At 39.9% G+C, this 15,289-nt stretch overlaps 1 protein-coding gene across 1 annotated transcript; it reads right to left on the bottom strand.

Moving 5' to 3' along the window:
• Positions 1-1,503: 1,503 nt before the first annotated feature.
• On the bottom strand, positions 1,504-1,946 carry LOC138157255 (small ribosomal subunit protein eS12-like). The gene has a single exon (XM_069082807.1). It carries the CDS (start codon positions 1,901-1,903, stop codon positions 1,538-1,540), a length of 366 nt encoding a protein of 121 aa, XP_068938908.1. The 5' UTR covers positions 1,904-1,946; the 3' UTR covers positions 1,504-1,537.
• Between the last annotated feature and the right edge of the window lie 13,343 nt (positions 1,947-15,289).

The following is a 15,289-nucleotide window of genomic DNA, read 5'->3' as shown; positions in this document are numbered from 1 at the left end:
GAGGTACAAGGTTCAAAGTACAAAGTTCTCCTACCCCTAGATCATAGTAAATCATGATCTTGTCAGTCAGCACTAAGTACCCAAGGAGAGTTCTTTTCATCTTGGCTTGAGGCTGGCTCCCAGATTCCATGGTTCCTCTTCCATGACCCCAGCTTTTGCATGAATTCAACTGTCACCTGGATTATTTATCCTTATCCAGTTCCTCGTCCAGTTCCTCATCTAGTTCCCATTCCATATTGAAGCTCACAGTGTCCAGTCCACTTCAAGTCCTTCTAAGTTTCTGTTTCTAGGAAGAAAAAGTTTAAGAGAGCCAAAACAACATTCATACACATTATTGGCACCATCATCAATTCACTATCTGCCTATGAAATCAATGCAGACCTATAAACAAGGTCCAAGAAGTCAACACAAATCATCAGCATAGAAATCTACACAAACAACCCACAAACAAGGTCTGAGAGGTCAACACAAATCATCAGCATAGTCCCAGGACGTCTGAAACCCTCCTCCAGGACTTCTGTAAACAGAAAACAAGAAAATCCTCTTTCTGGGCTTCCAAAGAAAATCCTTCTTTCCTGGGACCGGGGAAGGTCCCAGGGCTTTTGTAAAAAGTATCACAAACACAAATTAACACAGACGAACAGAATGCCAGCCAGGAGGGCTCTCCTCAGTTCTGCTCTGTCCCAGCTCGTGTTTTTATATGCATATATATGGTGGTTCTCCTTCCTGTCCTACCCTTCCTGTTGTATCAGCATTTTTCTCCCACCTTCAAATCACAAGGGGGCTCAAACAAGGTGCTAAATACTTAAGTAGCTGAAACAAGGTGCTAAGTACTTCTTTGCTTGCCATTACACCCACAACACCCTTCATTACTAACAAAACACTCTGAGAATAGAGTTCTTCCTCCTCTGTAAGATTCCTGACTCTTAAACTATATTTTACTTCTCTAGTCTTCAGTTTCTTAATCTGTGAAATGGCAATAACTATGCTTTCACTCTGATCCCTTTGAATGGAAGTATGTATCTTAGAGATACATAAGAGCAGCTAGGTGGCACAGAGAAGAGAGTGTCAGACCTGAAGTCAGGAAGACTCATCTTCCTGAGTTCAAGTCTAGTCTTAGACACTTATGAGCTATGTGACACTGGGCAGGTCACTTAACCCTGTTTACTTCAGTTTCCATATCTGTAAAATGAGCTGGAAAAGGAGATTTCAAACTACTCCAGTATCTTTGCCCAGAAAAAAGCCAAATGGGGTAATGAAAAGCTGCATACAACTTAAAAATTATTTAATAACAACAAATGTATCTAGAGAATCCAATATACCAGAAATATTAAATGGCAAGGTAGGATCCAACAGTTTAGTCCTAGACAAACACATTCTACATAGACTTAGACAGGGGAAAAAAACAAAGAAAGGGATTTAGATTGGAAACTGGAGCAAATGACACCTTATGTTTAAGGTTCTATTGCTTAACACAATCTTCCCTGAAATTCTCTAAAACTATTTTTTTTCAAATCAGACAAAGTCATTTATTTATTCATTTCTTGCATTTAAAATATTCTTTGATGACATCTTTGGCCTTAGATTCCTTGCCATAGTCCTTAACAACAACACAACTGCAGCCAACCACTTTACAGGGCTTTCCCTCTCTGTCAATTTTGCAGAGGCCTACCCATTCACCCAGCTTCTTGTTGTCATCAACCTTGATCAAGTTGATTTGATGCTCAGCACATAGGGTCTCAACCAACTTCACACACGTAGGTTCATCACAGTTGGAAGCAAGTACACAAAGATGGGCTTGGCGTTTGTCCAAGGCTTTGGCAGCTTCACGAATTCCACAAACTAGGCCATCATGAATGAGTGCGGTCTTCAGCACTTCTTCTAGAGCAGTGTTAATGTCCATTAGACCTCCAGCAGCAATGCCTTCCTCAGCCAAGGCAGCGGTTCACGGGTGAAATTGAATCTAGAAAACACCCGGGAGCCTCCACCTCCCACTCAGCAGCGACAGGGAAAGAGCTCTAAAACTTCTTGAGACTAAAAGAATTTAGACTTTCTTATTGTCCTAACAAAATTGGAAGAAAAGGGATCAGTGTGACCCAATGGATTGGAAGACCTGGGCCCTGGCATTTGCTAGATATGTGACCAAAAGCAAACTACAACCTCCCTGAAATTTATTTCTCCATCTATAAAATGGGAGTAACAATCACTGCAATTTCTATTTCAGGGGATTCTCATGAGGCTCAGATGAAACACACACTTTGTATAATGTAAAATACTTTTTATATTGTAAAGTTTACTTTGCAAAACTTCAGCTAGCTATATGAATGTCAGTTATTGCTCAAATGGAGACTATAAATTCCAAGAAGGCTGCTATCAGGTCTCTAAACTTCTTATCTCTCCTGGTTCTAAGAAGAGTAATCTGTACACAGTAGGTATCTAATAAGTGTCTGTTAAATTTCCTATTTCAGGAACATTGTAGTTTGTTTCCATTTCGAACACCTGTATCTTATCACCTTCAAAGGTAAGTTCAATTTTGCTCTAAGGGGCACCAGTCCAACTGCTCATAGGACCATGTAAACATCTCATGGGAATGTATTCTCTGTCTCCAACTCCCACAGATGCAGCTGAAAAACCCCAGGCAAGGTTAACACTGTCCGAATAGAGAGAAGGATTAATACCAGCCTTGTTCATGCCCATGGACAAACATGAAAGCTCCTTGACTTTATTCCCAGCATTTTATCCGTCAGAAACTGTCAGAAAGATGAATTGGGGATAAGCTGACTTTTGTTAATAATGTAACAATTTTGAGAGAACAGCTTTAATCAGGGGGAAAAATTTCCAGAATTTGACAACCTTGTCCATTCCCTCTGGTCCTGGCTTGCTCTTTTTTTCAAGACTATCTAATGCTGTTGCTTAGATGGTGTTCAATAGAAACCAGTCTATAATGCAATGCACTCTCTTTATGTGATGTTTAGATATGAGATTGATCTCAAAGGACACCCTGGAGTTCTGAAAGGAGGATTATTGGATTTTGTGGCTTTCTCAGATGTCGAAGGTCTTTAAATAGTGTCTTGCAAAGTTGCTACTTTCCGCCTGTCTGTGAAACACTTATGAACTCATCAAAGGAGGTAGTCTCCATGTTAATTAGACTGTGTAAGGATATAGTGGGCTGGGGAGGACTGAATGGGGGAGCGTACTCCCTCCTCCCCATCAAGTTAAGTGCCAAGGCCAAATTTACTTTCATACCATGAAAAAAAAATTATTTCATTTATTTTCAGATCAATAGGTTCTTAAGAGAAAGACTGCTGACACAGGGTGGAATTCAGAACTCTGAGGAACAGTGATACAAAGGACATGATTATTGAAGCCCAGTTCTGGCAGCCATGTTATCTCAAGGCTCCTGAAGTACTTTTTAATAGCTCTGGACTCAGGTTGAATCAGACAGGAACAGCAAAATTATAGGTTGGCTTCATGGATTCCTGCTCACGGTGAAGAAGGAAAAGAGGGCAATTTGGGCAAGGTGTCTTTTTTTTCTTCCTAGCTGACTTATAAGGTGCCATACATGGCCATGGTAGAAAAAGAGGTCTGTGTTGCCCTGCCCCGGGCCCCTCCTCTTGACTGCGTTTTAAACTTAAGTTGTTCTGACCTTTTCCAGGTATCTGAGTTGGACTGAAACCTGGTCATGACCTGATATAGCAAAAAGCCCTAAAACGACATTATTTCTACAATCAGGGTGGAAGATAACCATTGTAGGTAACAAGGATTCTTAGCGAGTATGGAGATGTCAGTGACAGAGCTCTATACCAGTTACCTGGTGATAATAGTAACACATGAATAGAGCACAGAGTTTCAGAATTTCAGCTTCTTTCCAAAGTATATGCTTGGTGGGATTGTGGGGTAGGGGTGTGATTTCTAATCAAAGCAAGGGAGAAAGGTCTTTGAGATCTTCATCAATGACCATAGGGATGGATTATGGGAACTAGGAGAAGTAAATGCCACATAGTCAGTCATCATCTAAGGAAATGACCAAGTATAAATTACATTAAGTCTCTTTAGCCCCCTTATCCTAGCCCTTACACTAAACTAGATAATGCCCTATAGTGGATCTAAAATTACACCAATTTTGCCACACAATTTACCTCCATCATTTGATCTTTTTTTTTTCCTGCAGTTGATACCTGTGATTTTATTGGAATAGGGAACACAAAGTCTTAGTTGCAGAGAACATTGAGAAATTAAATGCATTTCCCAGGACCACACAGCCAACATGGAAAAAAGTGGGACTTGAACTAGGCCTTCTGACTGACCAGCTATTGACTGTTCTGTGCTGGCTCATAATCAGGGCAAGGATGAGGACAGGACTTGGGATTTCATTGTTATGTGAAGCACCTGAATAAGGATAGTTCCTTTAACAATATAGGTAAGCACATCCTCTGCAACTTGTTTCATCCTAGAAGTATACCGAGGGCACTGAGAATTTAGGTGGCTGTCCGGAGATCATGTGTCAGAGGAAGGGACCAGAATTCAGGTTATCTTGACTCAGACGAGCTCTCTATATACTACATTCTGCTGCTTCTCACTTGCTATTTCAAAATTGTCTTTCAATATTGGTTCCCCTGTAAAGCTAATTGTCATTTAAGAAAATGGGGAAAGTATGTTTTCTTCTACAATTTGTCCAAAGTCCAGTTATAAAAGCAAGAATAAAAGGGGTCTTGTCCCTTTAACACTTGGAACTACTTTTTAAACACTAGAAATTCAGGTTTACTGCTATGTATCATTCAGGATCCAGTATGGGACACTCAGTAAATAGTCATCTGTCTGCTCATTCCATATTAATGAATTAAGTCATCTTGAATTTTCAGGTAGAGTTAAAATTGGATAGAGAATGTTCTATTCTTAACTTAGAATGAGAAAGTAGGAAGTAAATTTGCCTAAAATTCTCTACCTATTTAATACTAGTATTTAATCAGGATAGATAGATAGATAGATATAGATATATGTGTGTATACAAAGACACATATATGCGTATATATGTATACACATGTATATATATATATCTCCTTAGTAAACATTAAATAAAATATATATGCATATAGAGAAATGTATATGTAAATATCTGGTTACACATATTATACATGTACACATACATACACAAAAGAATCACCCCAATATCAACCATAAAGATGATTTTACAGAGGCCCTATTGGTTTTCCTCTGTTCCACAGCTAAAGTCCAAGCTCTTAACTTCCAACAGCTACTCTGAAAATATGTACTATTGGGGCAGCTAGGTGGTGCAGTGAATAGAGCACTGGCCCTGGAGTTGGGAGAACCCGAGTTCAAATCTGGCCTCAGACACTTAACACTTACCTGTGTGACCTTGGGCAAGTCACTTAACCCCAATTGTGCTGCCTTCCCCCCTCCAAAAAGTAAAAAGCAAAAAAAGAAAAAGGAAATACGTACTATTGTTTCAATGAAGTATTGGATGAAAGAATACAAATAACTCTAAGGGAAAACAATAGAAATGCTTTATAAACAGGACAGGGACAGATAATGGAGCTAAAAGAGGCTATAGCAATGAGCCAGCCAGGCTCCTCATTTTACAAATGAAACAACCTAGACCCAGAGCAGAAATGACACTTCTGAAAGCACAGAAGTAGTCGGGTCCAGGGCACTGACCTTTATTGCAGTGTTCTTTGTGTGATAGGCATTTAGGTGGCATAGTGGATAGAGTGCTGGGCCTAGAGTCAGGAAGATCTGAGTTCAAATCTGTTTAACTCCAGGCCAGTTATTTCACCTCTGACTGCCTCAGTTTTCTCATCCATAAAAGGGGACAGAGCACCTCCCTCCCAGGGTTTTTGTGAGAATCAAACGAAAATACAATTGTAAAGCACTTAGCACAGTATCTGATACAGAGTAAGTACATTATAAATGTTAATTATTATTAAATCACATTTCCTGCCGCACATATAGTAGATCTGTAAGGGTAGAAGTTGATTGATTGATCAATTAATCACCCTATCCCTCTTAGCCCTCATTACCTTAAAATTAGAAGAGAACTCCATTGAATGTTTAAATATTTATTTTGTTGTTGTTCAGTCATTTTTCAGTTGGTTCTGACTCTTTATTACTCCATTTGGAGTTTTCTAGGTAAAGATAGTGGAATGGTTTGTCATTTCCTTCTCCAGCTCATTTTACAGATGAGGAAACTGAGGCAAGCAGGGTTAAATGACTTGGCCAGGGTCACACAGCTAGTAAGTGTCTGAGGCCAGATTTGAACTCAGGGAGTTGAGTCTCCTGACTCCAGACCCAATACTCTATCCCAGACCTACACAACTTGACAGTAGGTAGGGGCCAAAATCAAAATAGACTAAACTTCTTTGGGCCACAGATGTAGCTCACTTTCCAAGTAAAAGTAAGTAGAGAGAGACTGATGATGGTTGGTTGCTGTGGATCATGTGACAAACAGGAGAGAGTGTGCAGTAGTAGGCCACCTGAAATCCTTTGGCAGGCTGGAAGTGATTGTGGGCCATATGTTGTGTAAGTCTTCTCTATCCACTGTATCACCTCACTGCCTTAATCAATATTTATACTGGATTTATTTTTAAGCCTGTGATTAATTTAGAAGTGCTTGAAAGTCATTGGATAAAATGGAGTGACATTGTACAGGAATTGTCTTTGTATTGGTTGAGAAGATTTAGTCACTCCCTATGGGTTTTATATAACATAGCAAGGAGCTCTTTCCAGACCTAAGTAGCACTCCATTGCCTGGCAACAGAGAGGAAAGAGACACCCTGGTCAAGTCCCTGAGAAGGAATTACTCAGGTGGGGGAGGTAGGATGGAGAAGACCCCTACCCATGGCCTTGGCCTCAGGTAGGAGCTTGATCTCTTCCCCTCCACCTTGACTGGAAGAGGACCTTCTAAATTCCAGAACATTGGCGGCTTTGGGACATTTCTATTGGCATCTGGGGAACATCCATGGGGCAGGAATGGCTAGTGGCATTGTCTATATCAAGAGCCAAGGAGAAACAAGACATACTAAGGAAAATCAGTAACAGGAATCTACAAAGACCACAGAATAAAAGTCACACAAAACCCAAGGAAAACCTCAATAGTACCATATTGGGCAGGGAAGGGATGTACATAACCAGAAACCATGAGTTAGCCCTTTGCCACTAAGAGGTGTTCTCTTAGTTTGAGGACACTTTCCCCTGGGGTATATACATACTAGCGGACTATGTGTCAGATTTAACCTTAGTAAATACCACCTTTTAAAGCAAGCTAATTCTGACTAATATCAATGGAATTAGGAGATCCAACTTGCAAAGGGGAAAGCAATACTCCATGCATTTTATTGGTAACAGTCTTACTATGTGAAAAATGGTAAGATTGTGGTTTTTGTTCACTCAAACATGCCCTGAAAAGCTTCAGGCCTTCTCCTGGGTACTGTACAAAACAAGTTGCTCAAGTATCCTGCTCCAGTCAACTGACATTTTACATTTATACAGCCAAAGAATTCTAGTATGTTAAAGCCAGAAAGGATATCACAGCCTATTTGAGAACCAGAGGGTTGATTGACACAACTACAGAATTTTACACTTAGAGGAGACCTCAAATGCATCTACCTATACTTGAACAGTAATATCCTCTACAACATGCCTGACAAGTGTTTATCCAATCTCCAGTTGAAGATCTCCAGGGGTGAGAAATCGAGTACTAGAAGAGAAGCCCAAAGGATCTAACCAGGGCTAGAACATGGGTCTCTTTAGCTGAGTCCAGTGTGCTTCCCAATGCATCACACTATCTCAATTAATTGAGTCAGATGAAAACAATCAAACATCAAGCAAGAAGTCTCCCACTTATAATCCCCTAAACCAATAAGCCTTCTCTCCCTCACCCTCCCTCCTTCTCTCTGTCCCTCACTGTCTCTCACTCTGTCTCTCTCTGTCTGTGTGTCTCTGTCTCTGTCTCTCTCTCTCTGATGCGATTCTGTTGTTTAATTTATACTGCTAGAGTATAAATCATCTCTAAAAATACTGTGATGGTGATTTATAAGATAGTTGCCTATGACTGTTAATTAGAGAAATATTATTTGTTTTTCTACAGAACAATAATAAATTATAGTGGAGAAAAAAAACCCTTTTCAAAGGGAAAAAAAGCAACTTCTACTGGTTACTCCTCTTCAATGTTATTTATGATTCTAACCATTTTTATTCCATTTATACCAATAATCTCAGGGGAAAAAATATAAGTTCAGTTCAGGGGGAAAGTGGTGGGAAAGAAAAAGGAAGATAGAAAAGCAAATATATGTGCATATATATTTATATAATATAGACCTATAAATCACCTCATTACCAATATTCTTTTCTGGGGCAGGGGGGAACAACAAAAAACTTTTAACTGAACATATTCCTGAAACCTGATATGACATCTCCTGACTATGACAGTATAAGTGGCTTATAACTGCTATGGTCTTGAAAACTAAAGACTCTTTTAAAGCTTATTATCATTATTAACGCCAATAATCACAGCTTTTATCCACACATTATATATATATATATATATATGTATACACACACTCATATACACACATACATATAGATATAGATATCGCTAAGTTTACAAATCACTTTTGCCATGTTAAACCCATAAAGTAAGCCTTTCAATTAGAATTGTTCCTGTTTTACTGATAAAGCTTCAAGATATTAAATGATTTGCCTTTGGCCGCATAGCTAGTAATAGTCTGAGGCAGGATTTGAACCCAGGTATTCTGATTTCAAGGCCACTATTTTCTCTACTATCAGAAGTAACTTACAAGATGAAGTAAGGTGATCATAGTACCTAACAACCCCAAAGGGGAAAAGGTGTGTGGTCAAATCAATACTTTATGGGAACAGGGAAAGCTAGGTGGTACAGTGGATAGAGCACTAGCCCTGGAGTCAGGAGAATATCACTTCAAATATGGCCAAAGATATTTGACCCCAGGAAAGTCACTTAACTCTGACTGCCTTGCTCCTCCCCCCCAAATTACTTTCAGGGAAACCAATGCTGTGAATGGTTTTGAGGCAAGATGTTGTACGATATTACTTTGCTTTTTAAGCCTGAGGCAGAAAGTAGGGAAGAGGACTTTGGCATTCCTGAACTCACAAATTTTGGACAAGGAAGCCTGAGAAATAACATTTACTAGGCTGGGGGTGGGGGTTGGGGAAAGTACTGCTTCAAGGTGATTTTGAGTTCCCAGGGAATCAATTTAAATAAACCAAACTCATTTCAAAAGGCTACAGCCAAGGTGGTTGCAAAGCATACTCTTTAGATAGCTGGCCTCAGAGTCAGGAAGACTTGAGTTCAAGTATTGCCTCAGATGCAGGGCATCACTTAACCTCTCAGGATGCTAGGCAACTGTCCAAGACTATAAATTACAGGGAAGATTTTAATCTTCATTGATCAGATTGAAGTTCATCATGAGTTTCCTACTTTATGAAATCACAGGTCTGGTCCACACACACACACACACACATTCATATACATCAATGACAATGAATAATTTCTTTCTCTGGAAGATAAAAATGTTTGAAAATAATAGTTGGATGACTTTCTCAAACCATCAAGCTCCAGAAATTTGACCCTCTTTCTTTCTCAAATGAATTATTTTCCCCTAAATACAAAGCATAATGTTCCTTCTCCCCCACTCTTCTTCCTCCTAAATAAGACTACCTACTGTAAAGTGGAATTGAATAGGGCTTCAATGACTATGGGGTATATAACATATGAATTCCCTCTCCTGTGAATTCCAGGCCCTGAGTGACAGCTTTTCCTTTAGTCAGATACTGGAGCACTTTATTTTTACTGCAATTAAGTCAGTTCTTGCTTGGTAGTCAATACAGCTGTGAAAAATCTCTACTTCCGAAGTGTGCATTGCTGTTGGGATGGGGGAAGAAGGAGAGGAAAAGAAAAAGGAAAGGAAATCACCTCCCCAGAGCTATTATAAAAGTTTATACTTATTACACAGTGTCAAAAATAGGGTCCCCAATCACACACAACAGATAAAATGATTCTTAGTTCTCCTGGCAACTTTTCTACCACATCTTTCCACCCCCAGACCCATGTCATTTCGATTTCCCTACAAAAGATGATTCTACAGAGGTGGAGGAGCATGGCAAAATTGGGGAGGCAGAGAACCTGGGTTTAAATCCTGACTCAAACACTTGCTAGCTATGTGATGCTGGGCAAGTCATTTAACCTCTTGGATCTCTGTTTCCTCATCTAAAAAATGATAGTGGTTGACTCAACAATCTCTAAGAATCAGTACAATTCTAAATCTATAGTTCTATAAACATGTAATGTATTATTATGATCTTCCCCTTTCAAGTAAATATATTTACTTATAACTCAATACCACTATTCCAAGGATCTATGATTTCATCAATGATCTCATGCCTTCTCAGAATGCAGCTTTTTACCCCTCTACAACTTAGAAGATTGTCTTGAAGATGGCAGAGTAAGAGCAGGACCTCCCCGTTGCTCCGGCTTCCACCTTCCCTAATCCATGTAAAAAGGGGACTCTAAACAAACTTGGGAGCTGCAAGACCCACAAAATGACACAGAGAAGCTAACCTCCCACTGAGGACAGCCTGACAGGCTGGCAAGAATTGGCCAGTGCAGTGCTCTGGGAGCTGAGCCCAGCCCCACACCAAGCCTTTAGCCCCAGGGCGGGCCTGACCAGCCGCCAGCAGGAGGGACTCCAGATAAGCAGCAGCTGTGGCTGTTTCCAGATTTATCAATACATAGATGCAAAGAACAAAGTGAGAGGTCAGTGTAGTCTGGACTTTGGGACCCAGTAAGTGGGAGTGCATGGCTTTTGCCCTTGGGACAAGAAGCCGCTGAGATGCTGGCACAGCCAGCCAGTGCCATGTGGCTGCTCCAGCTCCTGGCCCGCAGACTGCAGGGAGATGAAGCACCAGTCTGAGGGGTAATCGCTCTTGCTTTAAACTGATTGGATCTGAATTGCAGTCTAGGGTAGAGGTCCTGGGATGTGTGTCCAGCTTGCCAGAGTGTGTGGAGACCTCAGAGAGGGCACCCATCTAATATCACCAGCAGCTGAAAATACCCCAGCGTTTGGGACGAAAGCTCCCCTGTCTGGTGGCAGAGTCCTACTGTGGCAAAAAGCCCAGGGGTCACGTGACTGAGGGATGACATGACCAGGCAAAGGAAACAAAGCAGACAGAAGATTCCAACATTAGACTCCTATTTTGGGGACATAAAGGAGCAAAAGGAGGAACACAGTGAAGTTAGAACTCCTACACCAAAAGCTTCAAAGGAAAATACAAGCTGGTTACAGGCCAAAGAGGACCTTAAGAAGCAGATAAAAGAAGAGGAGGAAAAATTGGGAAGAGAAATGAGAACAATGCAAGAAAATTACAAAATGAGAGTCAACAGCCTGACTGAGGAAAATCACACCTTAAAAAATAGACTAACTCAAATGGCAAAAGAGGCTCAAAAAGGCAATGAGGAGAAGAATGCCTTAAAAAAACAAATTTGCCAAATGGAAAAAGAATTTCAAAAGCTCAATGAGGAGAATCATTGCTTCAGAATTAGATTGGAGCAAATGGAATCTAATGACTTTATGAGAAATCAAGATGCTGTTAAACAGATCCAAACAAATGAAAGAATAGAAGCCAATGTGATATATCTAATAGGAAAAACCACTGACCTGGAAAATAGATCCTGGAGAGATCATTTAAAAATTACTGGACTACCTGAATGCCATGATCAAAGTGAGAACCTAGAAATCATCCTCCAGGAAATTCTCAAAGAAAACTGCCCTGATGTTTTAGAACCAGAGGGCAAAATAGAGGTTGAAAGAATCCACCAATCACCTCCTGAAAAAGATCCCAAAAAGAAAACTCCTAGGAATATTATAGCCAAGTTCTGGAATTCACAGATTAAGGAGGGAATATTACAAGCAGGCAGGAAGAAACAATTTGAATATTGTAGAAACACAATCAGGATAACCCAGGATCTGGCAGCTTCTACACTGAGGGATGGAAGGGCTTGGATTATGATATTCTGCAGGTCAAAGGAGCTGGGATTAAAACTAAGAGTCACCTACCCAGCAAAACTGAGTATCATGCTTCAGGGGAAAATATGGTCATTCAGTGGAATAGAGGACTTTCAAGCATTCTTGCTGAAAAAACCAGAGTTGAATAGAAATTTTGACATTCAGATACAAGAAGCAAGAGAAGCATGAGAAGGTAAACAGGGAAAAGATATCATAAGGAACTTATCAAAGTTGAACTATTAACATTCCTACATGGGAAAACAATAATTGTAACTTATGAAACTTTTCTCAGTAGTTGAAGGAATAGAAATATATATATCTATATATGAGGGTATATGGGCATATGAATACATATGTGAATGTATATATATGTTTACAGGGATACATAGATAGAGGGCACAGGACCAATTTAACAGAAGGGATGACACTTAAAAGGTGAAATTTAGAGGTGACAGAGGAATATAATGAGAGGAGATGGGGAGAGACAGAATGGGGTAAACTCTTTCATATAGTAGAGGCAAGGGAAAATGGTTATGATGGAAGGAAAGAATAGGAAGGCAAAAGGGAATAGTTCGACCTTATTCCCATTGAATTTGGCTTGAGGATGGAATGAAATACACACTAAATAGGGTAACTCACCCTACAGGAGAGTAGGGGGGGTAAGGGGAGGAGAAGAGGGATGATGGAAGGGAGGGCAGCCTGGGGGGGGAGGGAAATTGGAAGCACCCACTTTTGAAAAGGGATGCGATCAAAGTAGAGAATAGAACAAGTGGGAGGTGGGATAGGAGGGAGAGAAATATAGTCAGTCTTTTACAATATATCTACTATGTTATTGTTTTGCATTAGCCACACGTGTACAACCTATACTGAACTGCTTGTCTTCCCAGTGGTGGTGGGTGACAAGGGAGGAAGGGAATGAATCTGGAATTGAGAGTTTTAAAATCAAATATTCAAATATATATACATATATACTATTATTAATACTATTTTACATGTGATTCGCAAATGAGATATACAGGCACTGGGGCATAGAGGTCCAATGGAAACGTCGTAAGGGGTATGGGAAAAATATGGGAGAGAGCAGATTGGAGGGGGGGAAATCCTGTGGGACTGCTATTTTGGGGTGGTGGGTAGGGGAAAAACAGGGAGAAAATTTGTAACTCAAAATCTGGCAGAAATGAATGATGTAAATCAGAAGTTAATAAAGCATTAAAAAAAAATAAAAACCAAACAAAAAACAAAAAAAAAGAAGATGGTCTTCATGAGTGATCACAATCACTCCAGTAGCCAAGCCTTGTTGTGACAAGCTTTTATAAATTTAGCTAACCTACCCTTGAATGATGGTTAATCCATCACTGAGTACCTTGCTGGATTCATACTTGAAACCTTTTCAGTTTGGTGGGAGATTCAAAGGTCTATACTTTTTTTCTGCCATGGCTTTTGAGAACTGAAGCTTACCTCCATATCAGAAGAAAACTTTGGTAGAGAAATATTGCAATTTCAACAAATCCACTCTATTGATATCCATATCTTCCACCCTAGCAGCTGTCAAATAATAAAAACCTACAATAAAGAGCGTCAAGATCAAAGCCTAAGTCTTTGGATTCCCAGCTGGGGGCCTCAGCTTTATCTTGCAAGCATCTTTGCTTCATGTAGCTAAAAAATTAACAAATCCAAACCCTATTTTGTTGCTTTTGTTCTTGTTGTTGTTGCTGGTTTGCTTTTACCTACTAAAAATACTTGGGGATTACTGAAGTTACCACATGAATTTTCTTAACTTCCCACCTTGGAAAGATACAAATTAGAAAACCCTGATATATGAGCTTTTGTAGTTTCTCTTTCAGGGGGAAACAAAAGTTTAGGTATTGGGGTCAAGCAATACAATGAGAACACTGGTATGGCCAAACCAAAACACAATTCAACACAATTGGCAACCATCCATCTCATAGTTCCAGAATCCAATGAGCTTTGGAATGAAATTAGTCCCTGCTCACAAGAAAGTAGCATTCCTAGGGGCTGTAGTAAGATGCTACAGGAAAGCGCTTGCTTCTATCCCAGGGAAGCCCAAGTCCTCAGCTTCTGCCTCTACCATTCCCTGAGCTTTCATAAACACTTAACATTTCATAAAAGTTACAGTTTTACACATGATTTCTAAGCTGCCAAAAAAATGTACAGTGCATACCTCCCCTCCTGTTCTGACATGTTTTATAAACATAACAAGCTGTAGCAACCACCCCAGATGTTTTCACAACTTATTTTTTTTTCATAATTTAAAATCTGTTCGACCTGATGTGGTTTTTTTCCTTTTGCTCTGTGAGCATTTCAACTGTAAAAAAGGAAACTGAAATATTATACATGTGGTGCTATGCTGTTACACCTAATTTCTTCTCAAGTTCACACAGAACTGCCACGTCTCTAGGAAGCTTAAAAAAGGCAGCAGCAGAGAAAGTGAGGAAATATGTCAAGAACTTGTAAATAAACAGCTGGCTTGCAACATATGTATTTTCTTCTATATTTTTCAGGTGCCACAATCTACAATCCATATCTGCCAGCCCTGCAGCATGCGGCATAATTTAACTGTAATTGATAATGTAAGGGCAGATGGGGAGGAGTGTCAGCTCCTACTCACATTCTCTGGGGACGCTGCAGAAATCAAAGCAGATGGGCCAATTGCTTCTTATTTATGTGTTGCTGCTAGCTCCTCAGCCTGCAGGATAATGGATCATTACAGCCTGCTGTGCACAAACACCAATATGCTTTTAAATCTGGTTCTCAAAGCTTATGAAAAAGCACTATATTTCATATTAATTTGTGAGGCTGCACTTAACAAGGTCCACTGATGTTAATTTATGATTTAGAGGAGAAAAGAGGGGGAAAAAACTTCACCCTGAGATTTCCAGTCTCCTTGATCCCCTCTCCTTAAACCTGGTCCTTCCCCCTACTCTTGAAACCCTCTCCCTCTTTCCGAATTCTCTCATGAATAACCACTGGTCAGCTGAAACAAGGACAAATACTCAAGTGGTTGTACCTATATTTTACTGACCAATCAGACTCTGGAAGTCAGGAATTGGTGTAGTCTTCCTGCTGAGAAGATAATTTTACTGATTTTCAGTTTTTATCCCCAATAGAACAATAGTTTATTTGTAATAGAAAAAAGTCTGGGAAATTCTCCTTCCTTGCAATCTTTTATTTTGATCAACCAGAGAACACCAGTCTTCTCTCCATATTTTCTT

This window comes from Petaurus breviceps, unplaced genomic scaffold, assembly GCF_028583685.1.
Source record: "Petaurus breviceps papuanus isolate PSGF00001 unplaced genomic scaffold, PetGlider_PUasm1.0 171, whole genome shotgun sequence".
In the NCBI taxonomy this organism is placed as follows: Eukaryota; Metazoa; Chordata; class Mammalia; order Diprotodontia; family Petauridae; genus Petaurus; species Petaurus breviceps.
Note: the sequence above shows the minus strand (reverse complement) of the source record. Positions and strands in the feature narration are given on the sequence as shown.